Below are 20,691 nucleotides of genomic sequence, written 5' to 3'. Positions count from 1 at the left end.
CTAATTGGAGACGAAAGCTGTCGTGAACTTCGAAGAATTCAGGGAGAAAGGGAGAAACAAGCTTTGAGGAAGGCATGTTTGGCAAACCCTCACCACGATCAACTCCCACTTGGAAACTTATGTCCCCACTGTGGAAGGACGTGTGGATCCAGAATTGGCCTCCACAATCACTTATGGACATACCATTATGTCAGGCGAACTAATGCCAGTGTATTGGAAGAAGCAAAGATCACCAGTGTCGAAGTGATGATTCTCCAACGTCAACTTCGTTGGACTGGTCATATTGTGCGGATGCCTAATTATCGTCTTCCAAAGCAACTACTCTATTCCAAACTTAAAAATGGAAAGTGTAATGCTGGTGGTCAACAAAAGAGGTTTAAAGACTCTCTCAAGGCAAATCTTTAAAAATGTAGTATAAACACTGACAACTGGGAAACACTTGCCTGCGAGCGCTCCGGTTGGAAAACAGCCTTTACCAAAGGTGTCATGGGCTTTGAAGACGCTCAAACTCAGGATGCAAGGGAGAAACACAAGGGAGGAAGGCATGCTTGGCAAACCCTCACCATGATCAACTCCCACCCGGAAACCTATGTCCCCGACTGTGGAAGGACGTGTGGGTCCAGAATTGGCCTCCACAATCATTTATGGACTCATTGTTAAAACAGTGTTTATGGAAGACAATCCTACTCGTCTACAAGCGATCGCCAAAGAAGAAGAAGATCTCTGAATATACTTCTGTTGGGAATTGCAAGGAGGAGAGGGCTGTTATGTTCAGGTTCTGCTTTTGGGCTTTCCATCAAGGCATCTGACTGGGCCCTGCAACAACAGGACTCCGGACTAGATGGGCCACAGGCCTGATCCAGCGGGGATCCCTTCTTACGGCCTATACACTTGCAGAGTGGAGAAATGGGTGGGGGTGAAGAACTAACCTGCCATAATAAAAGGTGCCAACTTACCAGGCTGGTCGTTGTGAGGTTAATCGTTGGCTGGCACAGGGTCTGGTTCCATACGTCCTCGGGTTTATCCTTTCGGATAATCTGCGGAGGCACCGCCCAGAACTTGGAAGGGCAGGACGGGACGCAGATCTGGAGAGAGGGAAAGGAAGGGTTTGCAAAGTTTATCGATTGCTTTGATCTGACAGAATTTCCAATTGTCACGTCTGGTGTCTGGGAGAAGTCAATGCGCCCAACTTCTCAATTTATTGGTTTTACCCTCTCTGGCAGTTAGGGTTGCCAGCTTTTTACAATGGCCCTACTTCTGTGCCATAATCATATTTTATTTTATTTTATTTTATTTTATTTTATTTTATTTTATTTTATTTTATTTTATTTTATTTTATTTTATTTTATTTTATTTTATTTTATTTTATTTACTTTATTTTATTTTTAATGTTGCAATGCATATATGAAATCTTTACATAATGATACATATACATTATATTCATAAATTCACATTTTCACATTTCATTTATCCATTTCTTATTTCTTGCCCTGCGTCTTCCTTCCACCTGTGTGTGACTTCCTTGTTATTATTTTATAACTTTATTATTGATTTTTCCTCAGGTCTTTATTGTTGTTATGAATCCCTTTGGAAACTTCTTCTTGTTTATTTGTCTTGATTTTTAATTCATGAACTGTTTTGTCTAGCTCCTTATTTTTTATTGTCAGGTCTTTTACCTGACCTTGAAGATCTATTATTATTATTTTTAAATTTTGTTCAATCTTATTGTGCATTGAATCCAGTTTATCATTTATATTCTTGTCCATGTTAACTAGCAAATCTTTCAGATCTGCATTGGGATCAATTTCTGCTGTTGAGTGTCTCCTACCTTGGGACCTGGAGGTACCAGTTATTTTAGATTGTATTTTCTTCTCAGCCATCTTGACCTTCCGTTTCTTTTTCTTATGTACGCAGGTTAACATGCTTTGGCCCAGGTTTGGTTGGTGATGTCTTTAAATAAGACCAGAGCCTCCAAGTCTGTAATATTTCAAACTGTTGGGATCCGTCAGCTTATGAATCCTAAGTTCTTATTGCTCTTATTTCATTCCTTTCCTCCCCCCCCACCCTTCTTGTTATGGATATTCAACAAGATTTATTATTCCCACTATAGTCATACCTCATGTTACGTTTGCTTCATGTTACGATTTTTCAGGTTGCGTCCCATGTCAACCCGGAAGTACCAGAAAGGGTTACTTCCAGGTTTTGCCGCTCGCACATGCGCAGATGCGCAAAATGATGTCACGCACATGCACAGAAGCAACGAATCGCAACCCGCGCTGCGAACAGGCCTCTGGAACGGATCCCATTCGCAACCAGAGGTACCACTGTATTTAACCATATAAGACCGGTCTTGAAAGACCCACACTGGCTACCAGTACGTTTCCGAGCACAATTCAAAGTGTTGGTGCTGACCTTTAAAGCCCTAAACGGCCTCGGTCCAGTATACCTGAAGGAGCGTCTCCACCTCCATCATTCTGCCTGGACACTGAGGTCCAGCTCCAAGGGCCTTCTGGCGGTTCCCTCACTGCAAGAAGCCAAGTTACAGGGAACCAGGCAGAGGGCCTTCTTGGTAGTGGCACCCACCCTGTGGAACGCCCTCCCACCAGATGTCAAAGAGCAATAACTACCAAACTTTTAGAAGACATCTGAAGGCAGCCCTGTTTAGGAAAGCTTTTAATATTTAATAGGTTATTGTATTTTAGTGTTTTGTTGGAAGCAGCCCAGAGTGGCTGGGGAAACCCAGCCAGATGGGTGGTGTATAAATAATAAAATTTATTATTTTTATTAATATTATTAACAACAGAAGAGATAGAAGAGTCGGCTTCAAATATAAAGGATGAGCACATCAACACATTTTTCCTGCCATAATCATCATCAGCATAGCGCACAAAGGAAGGGCTGTGGCTCAGGGGGAAAGAGCATATTCCGCATGCAGAAGCCTTGGTGAAATATACTCAGAGTCGCAAAGTGATTTCATGCTCTTAATTCAGCTCATAGTGGTGAGGAGGAATGAATGAAAGTCCCCTCAAAGTATCTGCTTTATATACATTATTTACACAATGGGCTGTGAATGATTGGCTAATTCCGGGATTCTACTGTAAGCCAATCAGGTTGTGGATTCACTTCAATCTGGAGCATGATTGGGTGGTTCCTGCCAACCAATCATACTGCTGCATTGTTCTAGGACCAATCAGACTGCTGCATTCTGAATCCTATTGTTCTAGGACCAATCAGACTTTTGGATCCTATTGTTCTAGGACCAATCAGACTGCTGCAGTTTGGATCCTATTCGACTCAGTACATAACACTTGGGTTCAGTCCCTTGGTGGCACTCGGCAGTGCCTGGAAAGAAGGCTGATGTAATGCAATTTGAAACTTGGCAGTGGGGAGATAAAGTTGAAGGGAAACAAAACAAAATGGACGTGAGGAAGTGCTTCCTGCTACAGCCAGCTCCATCTCAGGAACCCCTCCTGAGCCCGCCCACTCTTCTTACCTGTGGTGTAGGGCACTGCAATCCGCTCATCGCAGCTGATATGACGTTGAAGCTTGTGGCGCACTTCATAATGTTGAGGTAGAAAACGAAAGGTTTGCCCCTGCAAAACACAGAGAGGGAGAGTGAAACAAACCCAGATTAAATAATTAAGAGGGTAGGGAGGTGAGGGGAGGCCATATCTTTTTTGTTTCTTTCTTTTTTATTTATTTAAATTTTATTAACATATAAAACACTTGCATATACATTTACACAATACACTTACACAACACACTACCTTATTTTCATAACATAAAGCATACCTACGTCACTCTATATAATACAGTGGTACCTCAGGTAACATACGCTTCAGGTTACAGACTCCGCTAACCCAGAAATAGTACCTCGGGATAAGAACTTTGCTTCAGTTTGAGAACAGTTTGAGAACAGAAATCGTGCTCTGGTGGCGCAGTGGCAGCAGGAGGCCCCATTAGCTAAAGTGGTGCTTCAGGTTAAGAACAGACCTCCAGAATGAATTAAGTTCTTAACCCGAGGTACCACTGTACTGTACATATCAACATACCTACACACCTACCCCACACGGACACCCACCAAGTGACTTGACTTCCAGACGTTCTGGTTACGCTACTTTATTTTTCCAACTAGCTTAAAGCATTTCATTATTTCTTTAATCTCTTCTTCTATATTGACTTTGCTCTCCTTTCACTCTAATCATTTTCTGGATTCACTCAATATCTGTCAGAACTTTTCCCACATAAATTTTGATGTACTCCTTAAAGATAGCCCACTCCTTGTTCACTTTTTGTGCCATATCCCCTCTTATCCTCCCTGTTAGTTCGGCAATATGGAAGTATTCCATGAGGGGAGGCCGTATCTTAGGTTCAACAATTAGAGTCCACAATTCAGGGGCCAAGAACTAAGAGAAGCTTTCTTCCCAGGGCAAATGGCAGGGAGGGGCAACGTCCACTGGGGCTGAGGCATGGACAAAAATGGGGTTAAATGTACCCTAGAGTGGTTTAACAATCATAGAACTGTAGAGTTGGAAGGGAACATGGGGGTCATCTAGCCCAACCCCCTGCAATGCAGTAATCTCTTGGCCAATGTGTGTCTCAAACCCATGACCTTGAGATGAAGAGTCTTCTGCTCTACCAACTGAGCTATCCCAGTGCCAATCCTTTTCCCAGGGAGCTCTAAGAACCACAACTCTGTGAGGGGAACAGCTCTCACACCTTTGACAGACTACAGTTTACCGGATTCTCTAGGGGGAGCCATGATTGTTTAAACTGGTATCACGGTGCTTTTAACATATAGTGCAGATGCGGCCAATACTGAAAGTTGGATCATGTACAACCGCCCTGATACCATCAACGTGCACAAATCATCACAAGTCAGGGATGGAAGAAAATATCTGTTTTGAATCTTGAATTTTCCCATTCTATCTCAAATTCCTTACTTTAAAAAGTAGACGCATCACCTTGCCAACAAAGGTCCGTATAGTTAAAGCTATGGTTTTCCCAGTAGTGATGTATGGAAGTGAGAGCTGGACCATAAAGAAGGCTGATCGCCGAAGAATTGATGCTTTTGAATTCTGGTGCTGGAGGAGACTCTTGAGAGTCCCATGGACTGCAAGAATATCAAACCTATCCATTCTGAAGGAAATCAGCCCTGAGTGCTCACTGGAAGGACAGATTGTGAAGCTGAGGCTCCAATACTTTGGCCACCTCATGAGAAGAGAAGACTCCCTGGAAAAGACCTGATGTTGGGAAAGATGGAGGGCACAAGGAGAAAGGGACGACAGAGGACGAGATGGTTGGACAGTGTTCTCGAAGCTACCAGCATGAGTTTGACCAGTGGAAGACAGGCAGTGGAAGACAGCAGTGCCTGGCGTGCTCTGGTGCATGGGGTCACGAAGAGTCGGACACGACTAAACAACAACAAAAAATCTCAAATTCAATTCTCCACACTTCTGCAGCGATGTGCAAATTTCTTTCTTTTCTTTTCTTTTAAAAAAAGTGTGAATTTTAGTGTGAATTTCTCCTAACAAATGCATTTTTGAGATGCGTTTTTTGACTAGCAAGAGATTTTCCCTAATATAATGCATTTCTGTATGGTATTTAAGTGACACATCATTACGCATCAGTTGAATGGCAAAGTTTGGATAAGGGAGAATTCTGAAGGACAGCTGTGCTTCCGGGTTCTCATACTGTTTCGGAAAGTGAACGTTTCATAGATTCACCTTCAAATTTCTCTTCCCAACGCCCCCATCACGAATGTACAGTAAAAAGGATTTCGGGGGGGGGAGGTATTGGGAAACTGTGTACGTGCAGCTACTCACACAGAGTCTATTAAGGTTTGGCAGACAGCCAGAAGGCAATTTGAAGGAGTAAGTCTGCCTGGTGATAACAGAGTCATGGAGACAGCTCCCTGATTGGTCAAGCTCTCTCAAGGGAGTGATAATTAATGGCCTACTAACTGGAATGTGTGAGTTCAGAGGTTCAGAGTTCTGTGTGTCAGTGTAGGAGTTGTGAGTCGTATCAGAGAGAGCTAGCATAAGATCCGTGTTCTGTAAATAGTCCACTGTATATAATAAACACCTAACTACAAGTTCCTGGTTTCTGCTTCATCTATCCTGTCTGCAGCTAAGTTGCCAATTGTTTCCATGGATTCTGCGTTTCCTCTGCTAGGTCTGGCTAAGGCCCTGCAACTAGTCAGAAAGTTGCGAAACACCAAATAGGTTTTACCAATAGGAGGTGGGCGCAAGTCATGTAAAGAAAGAGACTGGGAAAAGGACACAGCAAATGCATAAAATGAAGAAGAAAAAGGTGAAGCAGCAAACTCGACTGTTGACAAAAGGGGAAACACGAATGTTAGAAGGAAGCAAAAACTAAAAACAAGATAAGTCGATGAGGAAAAGGAGGGAGAAGAAAATGGCTCTGCCAGGCCAAGATACTTTTCTGGCCATGGATTCCAGCCTTGTGCGCTTACTAAACTTGCTCCCCTTGACAATGTACCCTTCGCCATTGGTTCCCCCTTCTTTCCCGTGGGTCTCTGTACCTACCGGTTTTCGCCAATTCCGCAATATGCTCCAGTTGAATTCCTGGGATAAATAGCCTGCCGGGGATCACCGTATAGCCAGGCTAGGATTGAGAAGAAACAAAGGATAATAGAAGTGAGGAAAAGCGCTCGCATTTTTACAGAGGCGCTGTGAGGTGGTGTTGGTTAGGGGTGGACTCAAAGGCGGGACAATGCCCAGTGCTATTTTCATAGAAAAAGAGGTGCTGGAACTCACCATGAACACCTCGCTTGTTCTCTTATAATGGCACCTGAGAGCTGCCGGAACTTAGTTCCAGTGATTTCCAGCTGGAAAAAAAGCCGTGGGACAGTCTATTCCATACCCTCCAACATTTTTCCGATGAAAATAGGGACATTCTTAGGAAAAGTGGGACATTCCAGGATCAAATCAGAAACCAGGACAACTTCTGTAATTCCAGGACGGTCCCTGGAAAATAGGGACACTTGGAGGGTCTGTGTCAAGGATCAATACAGTATATTATTTCAGGTCTCGGGGCATTAGTAAAATACACAGCAAGTTTCTAGCCCATAACACTGCAGTTTTTTGTTTTTATGCTGAAGACTCTTACTATTACGGTGTCTGTAAATGGTAAAACGCGTCTTAGCACAAAGGGCAGCGCTTTGCAACTTATTTACTTCTGCTGGCACTGAACAGAGATTGTGCCCAAAATCAAGCGTGCAAGCGAAAACAACCTGAGTGTTTGATTAATTTCTGCAAGATGGTTTATGACTCTTAGGTTGTGTATGTGAGGCAATCATAACAATAATTCACAAAGGAAACAGTTGAAAAGAAATAAATTAAAAAGCTGGCATCAGTGTGAAGGAAGTCAACACTTTACGTTATTTGTATTTATGTGGTGTAAATGTTTAAGTTTTGTTGGTTGTAACTTTTATTGTCATTATCTAATTTTTAATTTCTTTTTATTGCTGTACAGTGGTACCTCGGGTTACATATGCTTCAGGTTACATACGCTTCAGGTTACAGACTCCGCTAACCCAGAAGTAGTGCTTCAGGTTAAGAACTTGGCTTCAGGATGAGAACAGAAATCGTGCTCCAGTGGCGCGGCGGCAGCAGGAGGCCCCATTAGCTAAAATGGTGCTTCAGGTTAAGAACAGTTTCAGGTTAAGTACGGACCTCCGGAATGAATTAAGTACTTAACCCAAGGTACCACTGTATATTGTTTTTGCTTTGTTTTGTTGTTCTGATGTATCAATAAAATCAATAAAATTAAAAAAAAAATAGAAGAAAGAAAACAACCTGAGTGAATTTGGTTTGCATGTCATGTCCTGAAGCTGGCAGAGCTTCCAGACAAACTGCTTCTGCCTGGCGAAACAATAGCTCCCAACTTGATGCCGCCTTCCTTGCCCAAATCTCCAAGCCCTTTTGCTTTTAGCACTACTTACCCAGAATCCCCACCACAATGTAGCCAGCGATGAAAACCGTGAAGATAAGACAGCAGATAATGTCAGTACAGCTCCTGGAACAGAAGGACGGTGGGAAGACACGCATGAATAGCAGAAATGGGGATGGAGGAATCTGCTTGGACCCCAAAAACACTCACCCTAGGCTCAGCCTTCAGCAACCTCCAGCTGTTCTGGACTACAACTCCTATTAGCCCCAGCCAGCTTGATGGGAGTTGTAGTCTAGGACATCTGGAGAATGCCTGGGTGACGAAGGAAGCTGCCTGAACTAGACAGCTTAAATTCCTCTGAAGGCCCAACCCTGGAAGAAACAATTAAAGCGAGGGGAGAATTACAGTGGTGCCCCGCAAGACGAACAAGACTTGCAAGACGGAAAACCCGCTAGACGAAAGGGTTTTCTGTTTTGGAGGCGCTTCACAAAACAAATTTCCCTATGGGCTTGCTTCGCAAGACAAAATGTCTTGAGAGTTCCTGTGGGTTTTTTCCCCTCCCCCCCCCTTTTCCTAAGCCGCTAAGCCGCTTATCAGCTGATCCGCTGATAAGCCGCTTATCAGCTGATCTGCTAAAAGCCGCTAAACCGCTAATAGCACTAATCCGCTAAGCTGTCAATGGGCTTTCTTCGCAAGACGAAAAAAACGCTATACGAAGAGCCTCACGGAACGGATTAATTTCGTCTTGCGAGGCACCACTGTACTCTAAACAAGAGAGCCAGTATGGTGTAGTGGTTAAGAGCGGTGGACTCGTAATCTGGTGAACTGGGTTCGCTTCCCCGCTCCTCCACATGAAGCTGCCTTGGGTCAGTCACACTCCTCTGAAGTCTCTCAGCCCCACTCACCTCACAGAGTGTTTGTTGTGGGGGAGGAAGGGAAAGGAGATTGTGAGCCGCTTTGAGACTCCTTCGGGTAGTGATAAAGCGGGATATCAAATCCAAACTCTTCTTCTTCTCTTCTAAACAGGCCAGATAAGTGTTGTGCGGCGAAGTTTTCCATAGGGTTTGGGAAGGAGGAGCCAGGAGAACATTTAAGGGACTAGTCTAGTCCCCCTATTCCACTGACCACACACCACTGGGCCAGAGGGCAAATTTTCTTCACATAACTGAGTCATCACTAGGGATATTGGAGAATATAGGAGACGGGAAGCCAAAATCGCCAATGTTCCCATATCCAGAATGTGAATCAGTCCAGGGAATGCGATCAGCATTTGCTCTCCTTTATTTTATCTTCATTTATTTATTGCATTTATATCTTACCTTTCCCTCCAAGGAGCTCAATGTGGCATACAGTCACACTTTGGTTCTCGAACAGAATCTGTTCCGGAAGTCCGTTCGACTTCCGAAAACTAAGGCGCTCAAGACGTTCAAAAACCAAGGTGTGGCTTCCGATTGGCTACAGGAGCTGCAGAAGCCGTGTCGGACGTTCGACTTCCCAAAAACATTCACAAACCAGAACGCTCATTACTGGGTTTGCGGCGTTCAGGAGCCAAAACTTTCAAGTTGCAAGGCGTTTGACAACCAAGGTATGACTGTGCACGGTTCTCATCTTCCTTAAAGTGGTACCTCTGGTTACGAATTTAATTTGTTCCAGAGGTCTGTTCTTAACCTGAGGTACCACTTTAGCTAATGGGGCCTCCTGCTGCCGCTGGAACACGATTTCTGTTCTCATCTTGAAGCAACCCGAGGTACTACTTCTGGGTTAGCGGAGTCTGTAATTCAAAGTGTTTGTAACCCGAGGTACCACGGTAATTAATCCCACAGGGTTTGAATCCCCACACAGCGATGAAGTTCACTAGGTGACCTTGGGCCAGCCAGAACTTCTCAGCATAACCTACCTCACAGGTTTAGTTATAGGTAGGTAGCCGTGTTGGTCTGCCGTAAATAAAAAAAAAAATCCTTCCAGTAGCACCTTAGAGACCAGCTAAGTTTGTTTTTGGTGTGAGCTTTCGTGTGCATGCACACTTCAACTTCAGTGTGTGTGCACACGAAAGCTCATACCAACAACAAACTTAGTTGGTCTCTAAGATGCTACTGGAAGGATTTTTTTTATTTTGTTTTGACTACCTCACAGGGTTGTTGTGAGGAAAAACTGAGGAAGGGGAGAACCATGAACGCCTTGGAGGAAAAGGCGGGATATAAATGCAATCAAATAAACAGATGGGAAATTTTTCAGTTTTATTCACACTTTCCCCTAATTTATGTGTTTTTTTATAAGCATTGATTGGAAAACACCATCATAACATTCGGGTAAGGGAGAACTGTGCAAAATGGCTGCGTTTCAGTTCCCATATTGTTTCAGAAAGGCTCAGTTGGATAGACAGCTGCAAACGAATAATAATAATAATAATAATAATAATAATAATAATAATAATAACCCCACATTCCTAGTCAGGGATGACGGTAGAAGTCATCTGGCAACATCTGAAGGGCTACAGGTTCCCTGCAGTTGGAACCTAAGCCTGCCCATTCTCCTCTTAGGCCGCCTTGCCTCCCGGCCGCTTTCAAAGACACCACACAAGTACTCCAGATTGCAGCCAATTCACCTGCCCATGCGCAAAGCGTTTCTTACCTATTTTTGATGGGGCCGTGGAAAGTCGGGTCATGTTTCAACTTTTCCCCTGGTGAGAGAGAGATGGGGGTGGGTAAATCGAGGACAGGAGGAAATATCTACTATGTCCCAGCAAGAAATGTGGAGGCTATGGAATCATAGAATTGTAGAGCTGGATGGATGGACGGGACTCCCAGAGTTCTTCTACTCCACCCCCTGCAATGCAGGAATCCTTTTGCCCAACGTGGGACTCGAACCCACATCCCTGAGATCCAGAGCCTCATGTTCTACCAACGGAGCCATCCATGGGTTTATGTAGGTTTTACTGTTCGGACCCAGAGCTACCGCAAAGTCTTTGGAGCAACATTCTTTCCCCTCACCATGTCAGTTATAGAAAAGTATTTAGTTTTACAATTAACATTTGTAAAAAAAAAGCCTGAAGCCTTTTTGTTAGGGATTGTAGGGAAAGACCTGCCAAGGAAACTGAAAAACATCTTTATGTACGCGACAACGGCGCCAAGAGTCTTAATAGCGCAAGGATGGAAGAATGAGGAAATCCCGACCAAAGAACTGTGGCAAGAGAAATTGATGGACTATGTGGAATTGGAGAAATTGACACACAAACTACATGATAAGGACAACTGTGACCTTAAAGAAGAATGGGAACCTTTTACAAAGTACTTAAAGAAACGACAAAATGAACTGGACTCCTTGGCAGGTTTTGAATAAACAGACACAAACTTTTTTATTAGTAACATATAGATAGATAAATTAAGGATCTTTACAATTTTATAATATGCAGAGAATAATATGTGCTGAAAAACCAGATAGAGGAGCTGAGGGAAGTCCAGGGAGGGCAGGGTGTATCACGGATACCAACCCCTAATCTGCGGGGAGGTATTGTCACAGCCAAGCCAAACCTCACTGGGAATGATCCAGTTGCCTGTAGGAAAATGGACCCATGCACAAGAGCACTTTCCCTGCCCGAGGTTTCCAGCAACTGGTGTTCAGAGACATTACTGCCTCGGACTGTGGAGGCAGAGAAAAGCGTTCATGGCTATTATTCATTGATAGCCATATCCTCTGAGAAAGACCCAGTGCCTGGAATTGTCCAGTTTCCTAAGTAGATGTAGCAGAATTTGGGGCGTGCCCAAATTCACTTGGAGTTCACTGGCAGTGCTGATAGCGAAGCTATTAGACTCAATTAGCAAGAGATAAGCGAGGGAGAGCTGTAAAACTCAAACCAGGAAATAGCCACTGTAATCAGAGCCATGGAGGGCGTCAGGTGCAAGAAAAGACTATAGCAGCCGCCAATGTGGAATACAAAAACATCACTGACAATAAGCTTCTTCCCCGGAATGACATCAACCCTCAGGTATTGGCTGAGCACCTGGGGTCTTTTGCATATAGCACACACACCTGGGCATTTTCATTTTGGTACTGTGCCAAACTTGGAAGCTGATACCCACATGCAAATGTTCAATACTTCAGTCGCATCCACGAATCACCTGCAAGGACTGCCACCAGTAGTGTCCCCTTAACCTAGGGGTCAGCAAACTTTTTCAGCAGAGGGCTGGTTCACTGTCCCTCAGACCTTGTTGGGGGCCAGACTATATTTTGAAAAAATAATAATGAACGAATTCCTATGCCCCACAAATAACCCAGAGATTTGTTGTTGTTTAGTCGTTTCCAACTCTTCGTGACCCCATGGACCAGAGCACGCCAGGCACTCCTGTCTTCCACTGCCTCCCACAGTTTGGTCAAACTCATGCTGGTAGCTTCGAGAACACTATCCAACCATCTCGTCCTCTGTCGTCCCCTTCTCCTTGTGCCCTCCATCTTTCCCAACATCAGGGTCTTTTCCAGGGAGTCTTCTCTTCTCATGAGGTGGCCAAAGTATTGGAGCCTCAGCTTCACGATCTGTCCTTCCAGTGAGCGCTCAGGGCTGATTTCCTTCAGAATGGATAGGTTTGATCTTCTTGCAGTCCATGGGACTCTCAAGACTCAGTCAAGGGCTCTCAATAGGTGTGGAGTAATACTCATTTATTTTAACTGGTTTGCTAATACACTTTTCAGGGCGCATGGCCCTCTCCAAGACAGATCGCAACACATAAAAACATCACTGATAAATACAAGAAGCTCCAACATCAAAACCATCGGCTAAGGAAACGTGGGAAGCTGCCTTATACCAAGTCAGACCGTTGCTCAGTTTCGCTTGCACTGGCCGGCAGCAGCTCTCAAGGGTTTCAGGCACTGAGGTTTTCTCCAGCCATAGCTGGAGACACCAGGGATCAAAACAGGGGCCTTCCCACATACAACAATAAAATAAAATAAATAAATGCCATGGGAAGCCTTCCATGAGATTCTCAGTTCAGCCTTCTCAGTTATATGCCTGGTATGAAGTTTTCCTATGAAGAGCTTCACAGCTACACTTTGGATGAGGGGACATTTCTAGGCAGCCTTTGGGTAGGGTCTGCATTAGTGATAAATAAATAAAATAATAATAATAATTCATTACTTATACCTCGCCCATCTGGCCAGGTCTCCCCAGTCACTCTGGGCAATTCCCAGCATAATAAAAACACGATAAAAACTTTGCTAAACAGGGCTGCCTGCAGATGTCTTCTAAAAGTCAGATAGTTGTTTATTTCCTTGACATCTGAAGGGAGGGTGTTCCACAGGGTGGGTGCCACTACCGAGAAGGCCTTCTGCCTGGTTTCCTGTAACCTCACTTCTCGCAGTGAGGGAACCGCCAGAAGGCCTTCAGAGCTGGACCTCAGTGTCTGGGCTGAATGATGGGAGTGGAGACACTCCTTCAGGTATACTGGACTGAAGCCATTTAGGGCTTTAAAGGTCAGCACCAACGCTTTGAATTGTGCTTGGAAACGTACTAGGAGCCAATGTAGGTCTTTCAGGACCGGTGTTGTATTAGGGGAGTGGTGTCCAGATTTTTTTCAAAGAGGGCCGGATTTGATGAAGTGAAGGGCCGTGAGGGCCAACCAAAGGGCCAACCAAAGTTGCTGATTTTTTTTAGGATTGAGCTTTTTTTAGGATTGAAGTTGTTGAGGGTTTTTTAGGATTTTACCCCAGGAAGTAAACTGCCACAGGGGCCGGATTAAACTGACCGGCGGGCCGGATTAGGCCCCCAAAATGGACTTTGGACATGCCTGTATTAGGGCTTGGTCTGCATCCAGGTCGCTCCCACTGCTAGGTTTTGAAGCAGAGCACACACACACACACACATACAAAAACACACATGCAGTAGCCACAATCTTTAGTAATCCTTTGCAAAGAGGTAAAGGGCTCCTTCCCTCATGGTAAACACAGAAGCGGGGAGGTTCTCTTCACAGAAAGCACATAAGGGATATAGTTGCCTCAACCCAGGAAGCATAGAAGGAGATCCCACAAATCTCTCACAAGGAGATTTGAACACTTTGAAGCCAAAATCCGGGATGCCATCTCCCCAGACGCCACCTTCCCATGTTTGTTTGTTTTTTAAATCATAAGATAAACAAAGAGTCAGTTCCAACTTGACCGGTGTGATTTACTGCCAGCTTCCTTCTGACCCCCACTCTATGCTGACTTTAAGGGCAGCCCCACATGTGGCATGTTGTAGTAGTCAATACAGGCAAGATCGGATTGTAAGCCCCACCAATTCAAGCCCTCCCCCTTCCCCCCCCCAAGACTTGACCACAGGATGTAATCCCTTACCCCTTGACCTGCGATTGCCCTGCGCAACTCCAGCACACTGCATTTATCATACAGAGGAAGAATAAATCATAGTAATTACAATGCAGCAAGAGGAATGCTATGGGCGGTCATTAGTTTGCTGTTGACTGCAAATGCATAAAATGAATGGGTACAGCAGGGCAATGAGCGTTCCAGGCGTTCCCTAGAGAGGAAGGTTTTCCCTCTGCAGGCTGCTCAGCACGGGAAACTTAACACTCAGATTTCTAGTCCGAGAAGTTTGTCGTCAGAGACGTGGCCTGCAGCAGCCTACTCTACAATTCAAGGGCCAATACCTGGTCACCGGTGCATAGATGAAGTCCAGTTCAGCTAAGGACTAAACGCTAGGTTTGTACATTGTAAAGTTCCTCAACTGCTTAACTTGTTGTTGATTAGTCGTTTAGTCGTATCCAACTCTTCGTGACCCCATGGACCAGAACATGCCAGGCACTCCTGCCTTCCACTGCCTCCCACAGTTTGGTCAGACTCATGTTTGTAGCTTTGAGAACACTGTCCAACCATCTTGTCCTCTGTCGTCCCCTTCTCCTTTTGCCCTCCATCTTTCCCAACATCAGGGTCTTTTCCAGGGAGTCTTCTCTTCTCATGAGGTGGCCAAAGTATTGGAGCCTCAGCTTCACGATCTGTCCTTCCAGTGAGCACTCAGGGCTGATTTCCTTAAGAATGGATAACTTAGAATGCTTAACTTAGATGACTTAAAAAAGGGAGTGTCCAGATTCGTGAAGGACTGAACGCATTCATTCAAGAAAAGCGGGGACATATACAGTGGTACCTCAGGTTACATATGCTTCAGGTTACAGACTCCGCTAACCCAGAAATAGTGCTTCAGGTTAAGAACTTTGCTTTGGGATAAGAACAGAAATTGGGCTCTGGCGGCGCAGCAGCAGCAGCAGGAGGCCCCATTATCTAAAGTGGTGCTTCAGGTTAAGAACAGTTTCAGGTTAAGAACAGACCTCCGGAACGAATTAAGTACTTAACCTGAGGTTCCACTGTAATTCTGTGAGGAACTGCCGGAGGGGGGCGGGACAGCAAGGCTTGAGCGTATTCTGCACCATAGTACTTAACCTGAGGTACCACTGTAAGAAAATGGCGGAAGAAAGCGCAACAGCAGGGATCATTCAGTGCGCAGGTAAGGGTTAATTCTGCTAGTGTTCAAGTCATGTAAGCAAGAGAGCATAAATATACAAACTAAATAAAGTCTGCTCAGCCTTCTGCGGAGACAGGCTGTTATGTTCAGGTCCTGGTTCTGGGCTTCATTTTAGCCACTGTGAGAACAGGATCCTGGCCTAGGTGGGCCCTCAGACTGAACTAGCAGGCTTTTTTTTTCATGTGAGGAACCTCAATCTTCCTCCCAGATGACGCCCCGTCTCTCCAAGTCACACTCCTCATATCCTCAAGTATTTTTGCCTGGCTGGAATGTGTCCTCGGACTCCAGGAACACCTCTTGCTCGTCTGGATGGAGGAGGCAGAGGGGTGTGTATGTTTAGAAACTAGCCTGTAACACAAATGTAAAATTGTTTACATGCGTTTCTGTGTCCACTTTTTCCTCCGGCATTTTGGTACACATTACTTGGTCGGAGAACCGCTCTGCGGAATTTGGAGATACATGAATTGTAAAGGGTGGCTGTATGTCAGTCCGCATTTTATTTTGGACAATGCGAACTACATAGGTTCACCTTTAATTACACACTGAGTCAAATTTGTCCTTGCTGAGCTTTACTGACAACCAAGCTACCTCACTCTGCCTAGGGGTAGCGCCAGCCAGAGTCAGTACAGTCATAGCTCGGTTCTCAAATGCCTTGTGACTCAAAGCCTGGAGAAGAGGAGGTTAAGGGGTGATATGATAGCCATGTTCAAATATATAAAAGGATGTCACATAGAGGAGGGAGAAAGGTTGTTTTCTGCTGCTCCAGAGAAGCGGACACAGAGCAATGGTTCCAAACTACAAGAAAGAAGATTCCACCTAAACATTAGGAAGAACTTCCTGACAGTAAGAGCTGTTCGACAGTGGAATTTGCTGCCAAGGAATGTGGTGGAGTCTCCTTCTTTGGAGGTCTTTAAGCAGAGGCTTGACAACCATATGTCAGGAGTGCTCTGATGGTGTTTCCTGCTTGGCAGGGGGTTGGACTCGATGGCCCTTGTGGTCTCTTCCAACTCTATGATTCTATGATTCTATGATTCAAATGTTTTGGCTCCCAAACACCGGTTTGCAAACGTTTTTGGAAGCTGAACGTCTGACACAGCTTCTGATTGAATGCAGGAAGCTCCTGCGGCCAACTGGAAGCCGTGCCTTGGTTTTCGAACACTTTCGGAAGTCGAAACCTTGGTTTGCTGTCAGGCCCGTTGTCCAAACCTGCTTTGAGAATCCCTTTGAAAAACATCTTTTGGTTCTGAATAGCCTCAGCTTGGTCTAGTCACCATTTGAATTTTCCATAATACAGTGGTACCTCAGGTTAAGTACTTAATTCGTTCCAGAGGTCCGTACTTAACCTGAAACTGTTCTTAACCTGAAGCACCACTTTAGCTAATGGGGCGTCCTCCTGCTGCTGTGCGGCTGGAGCATGATTTCTGTTCTCATCCTGAAGCAAAGTTCTTAACCTGAAGCAATATTTCTGGGTTAGTGGAGTCTGTAACCTGAAGCATATGTAACCCAAGGTACCACTGTACGGGTAGGGATGCCATAGTCTGAAGAGCAAAAAAAGAGGACACATTCGCCAACTTTTAACTATGGATCGCTATGACTACTCTCCTTTTACATGCCCATGAAAAACAGGATGTGTCCTGGAAAAAGAGGACATGGGGCATCCCTAAATCAGCTCCAGGGCACAGGTGATAAATCAAGATGGCGGCTACACTCAGCTCCCTGCTGCTGGGGCCTTCTGCTTTGAGGGCACCTGACCTTCAAACCTACATCTGTCCCTGAACAGTTTTAAATGGCTGCCTTGAGGGATGCTCAAGTGTTTTATGGTTTGGGAGTGCATCCCTAAGGTCTGAAGGTCATTCACAGTAATGAAGCCTCACCCTGAACATTCCTGGAGAGAAAGAGATCAAGAAACATCCTTTGCCTTCAGGCCAGAATTGCTCTGGGCTTGTCCTCAGGACGTTGGTGGCGTGAGCAGCAGCATACATTCAGGTGGTTAGGGTCTGCATAATCCGGTTTATGACAAGAGATACAGCTTTCAGGAAAGCCTCTCTCAAGCCATAAGGCCATCAACTTTAATGGAACCATATAACCCAACAGTGAGTGTAAAAGTAGACTGGGACACGTTTTTAGATCTCTGTGCAATTGGCAGTCCATTGCCAAGGGGTTCTGCTTCCTAGACATTTAACGAAAGCAACAAGAAAAAGACCCCATTTCCTCTCAACTCACAGCTGCATCCACCAAACAAGTAGACCTACTACTTAAACGTGCCCAAGTTGGTCATATCCATTAATACAGTGGTGACTGGTAAGTGAAAAGGCAGCAGAGCCAACAGGAGACCCTCCAAGTGTCTCTATTTTCCAGTTTCTGGTTTGATCTTGGAACATCCCGCTTTTCCTTAAAGGTAAAGGGACCCCTGACCATCAGGTCGTGTCGTGACCGACTCTGGGGTTGCGGCGCTCATCTCGCTTTATTGGCCGAGGGAGCCGGGCGTACAGCTTCTGCGTCATGTGGTCAGCACGACTAAGCCGCTTCTGGCGAACCAGAGCAGTGCACGGAAACGCTGTTTACCTTCCCGCCGGAGCGGTACCTATTTATCTACTTGCACTTTGACGTGCTTTCGAACTGCTAGGTTGGCAGGAGCAGGGACCGAGCAACAGGAGCTCACCCCGTCGCGGGGATTCGAACCACCGACCTTCTGATTGGCAAGTTCTAGGCTCTGTGGTTTAACCCACAGCGCCACCCGCGTTCCCTGCTTTTCCTTAGGACATCCCTTATTGTCATGAGAGAAATGTTTGAGGGTGTGGGGTTATGCAACCCCGGAGTCAAGGAGATAAGTAACTATACAACCTTTGGAAGACAACTGAAGGGTGTACAAGGAAATTTTTTTAATGTTTAATGTTTTTATTATGTTTTTATATATGTTGGAAGCTGCCCAGAATGACTGGAGACAACCCAATCAGATGAACGGGGTACAAATAATAAAATTATTCTTGTTATAAGAATTTTAAGGTCTCAAATATAGAAAATTCATAAATGCACATATATCAAAATATATGAACCATGTGTCTGAAATAGTATGGGAGAACTATCCTGAAGCCATTTTTGACTCACCCAACAACCTCAAATATTCCTCTGCAGTAAGTGAAGCAAATGGGGAAAGTCTTCCCATTGTCTTTTTGCTGGCAATTCCTGTCTTAAGGGTGTGTATTTGTGTATGAATAGGGTGAGCCTGTGACCTGGATTCAGGAACTAAAGTATTAACTATCGCAAAAGAATGGCTAGGCTGCCCAGGTAATGCAATCAGTGACTATTATCAGGTATCCTGGCAAACAGGATTTCAGCTGTAGACTGCCTCCTTCTGTTACGTATGCATATTTTTTTTGGGGGGGGGGGAGGGTCTTGGGCTACAGGGTGGGCAATTTCAGAAGCCTATATAGGGGCTTGCGCACCATTGTTCAGGGTTCTCCTCCCTCCTGCATGGGGTGAGTGGGGACCCTGCTGCAACAGTTCCTTGAATAAAGATCAGGCTTACTAGCTGCTTTGCTTCTCAATATATTCTGGTTGGCCTATGTTATTTCTCATACCAATAGGGAACTCACCTAAGGACTCTACAGTGGTACCTCTGGTTAAGAACTTAATTTGTTCTGAAGGTCCGTTCTTAACCTGACACTGTTCTTAACCTGAGGTACCACTTTAGCTAATGGGGCCTCCTGTGGCCGCCGCACAATTTCTGCTCTCATCCTGAGGTAAAGTTCTTAACCTGAGGTACTACTTCCGGGTTAGCGGAGTCTGTAACCTGAAGCGTTTGTAACCTGAGGTGCCACTGTATATGTGCTCTGGAATACTCCATAAGGGAAATGGAGCAGTTTTTCTTATAACATTGTTATTATGGAATACGTCCTTATTGTTATTGGATAAATGTTGGACCATAAAGAAGGCTGATCGCCAAAGAATTGATGCTTTTGAATTATGGTGTTGGAGGAGACTCTTGAGAGTCCCATGGACTGCAAGAAGATCAAACCTCTCCATTCTTAAGGAAATCAGCCCTGAGTGCTCACTGGAAGGACAGATCGTGAAGCTGAGGCTCCAATACTTTGGCCACCTCATGAGAAGAGAAGACTCCTTGGAAAAGATGGAGGGCACAAGGAGAAGGGGACGACAGAGGACAAGATGGTTGGACAGTGTTCTCAAAGCTACCAGCATGAGTTTGACCAAACTGCGGGAGGCAGTGGAAGACAGGAGTGCCTGGTGTGCTCTGGTCCATGGGGTCACGAAGAGTCGGACACGACTAAACGACTCAACAACAACAACAAATGTTGGAGGGTATGCAACAGTGGCTGGAACCAGAGCCATTGCCAGGTCAGAGCCAGCTCCTTATTTCGCCTCCACCGTCCCCTTGAACACTAGGCTTTTCCCCTTACAGAACTCAGCAGGGAGGACAATGGAAGGATAGAAAAGCATTAAATAAACAAGTGTGACAACACCAAGTGTAAACAGTGTAGAACACCTTTAAAAAGGCTTGGGTTTCCTCATACCAAACCACTCTGGCCATGCATCTGACTGGCTATGTTTCCCCATAAGAACCACAAAAGCAATGATCCAATTCCTTCCTGCTTGCTTCTGCATTTATTTAAGTACAGCATTTGCTTAGGGTGTCTTCACAGTTTCAGGTATTTTGCAGGACTGAGCCAAGCGCATACAGGAGGTTTAAGTTAGTGCATTTAAAGCCCTCTACCCCCCTAGTGAAACAAATAAAAAAAAAGTGCAAAAAGTAGACTTTTTGCAGTTTGGAACATGGCAGGCAAATCCACTGTGAAGTGTGGAACAGGCAAATGAGTAACAAGGAGATGCATGAATGCTCCTTGCCATATAACCGCCCTGTGAACAAACTGGAACGAATGCTCAACAAAGGCTGTGCATCATCGAGGCACCGCATAAGCTTTGTTCAACAAATCAGGATGTATGCTAAATAACTGAATTGTTAGCAGGAGGAGGAGACCTGAAGCTCGCCGTTCGTTGATGGCGATGTGGCAGGTGCAAATCGCCATGTTACCCAAGTGTGTTTTGTGTCTGGGTTGCAAGAAACGTAAAGTCACTCTTATTTTAATGGCCGATATTTTATTCTGAGGCATTCTGTTCCCAGAGGTGCACAGATTCACAGCTATAAAACTTAACTCTAAATAACATGGGGCACAATAAAGAAGAAGGTACCTCTGAGCCTGTGCAGAGTCTCTACCTCATCTCACTGAGAGATCACAGCTGGTCATCATATTTCAGGT

The 20,691-nt window shown here is 44.9% G+C and overlaps 1 protein-coding gene across 1 annotated transcript in view; it reads right to left on the bottom strand.

Moving 5' to 3' along the window:
• SLC44A4 (solute carrier family 44 member 4) overlaps positions 1-20,691 on the bottom strand; it is a 55,039-nt gene that overhangs the window by 27,401 nt on the left and 6,947 nt on the right. The window contains exons 2-6 of the mRNA XM_081852719.1: positions 10,546-10,594; positions 7,967-8,040; positions 6,549-6,627; positions 3,494-3,593; positions 957-1,085 (exon numbers count right to left, since the gene is read on the bottom strand). Of these exons, the coding sequence (XP_081708845.1) occupies positions 957-1,085; positions 3,494-3,593; positions 6,549-6,627; positions 7,967-8,040; positions 10,546-10,594 (431 nt within the window). The remainder of the gene's footprint in view (positions 1-956; positions 1,086-3,493; positions 3,594-6,548; positions 6,628-7,966; positions 8,041-10,545; positions 10,595-20,691) is intronic.

Source organism: Podarcis erhardii (assembly GCF_964252035.2).
Source record: "Podarcis erhardii genome assembly, chromosome: 2".
In the NCBI taxonomy this organism is placed as follows: Eukaryota; Metazoa; Chordata; class Lepidosauria; order Squamata; family Lacertidae; genus Podarcis; species Podarcis erhardii.
Note: the sequence above shows the minus strand (reverse complement) of the source record. Positions and strands in the feature narration are given on the sequence as shown.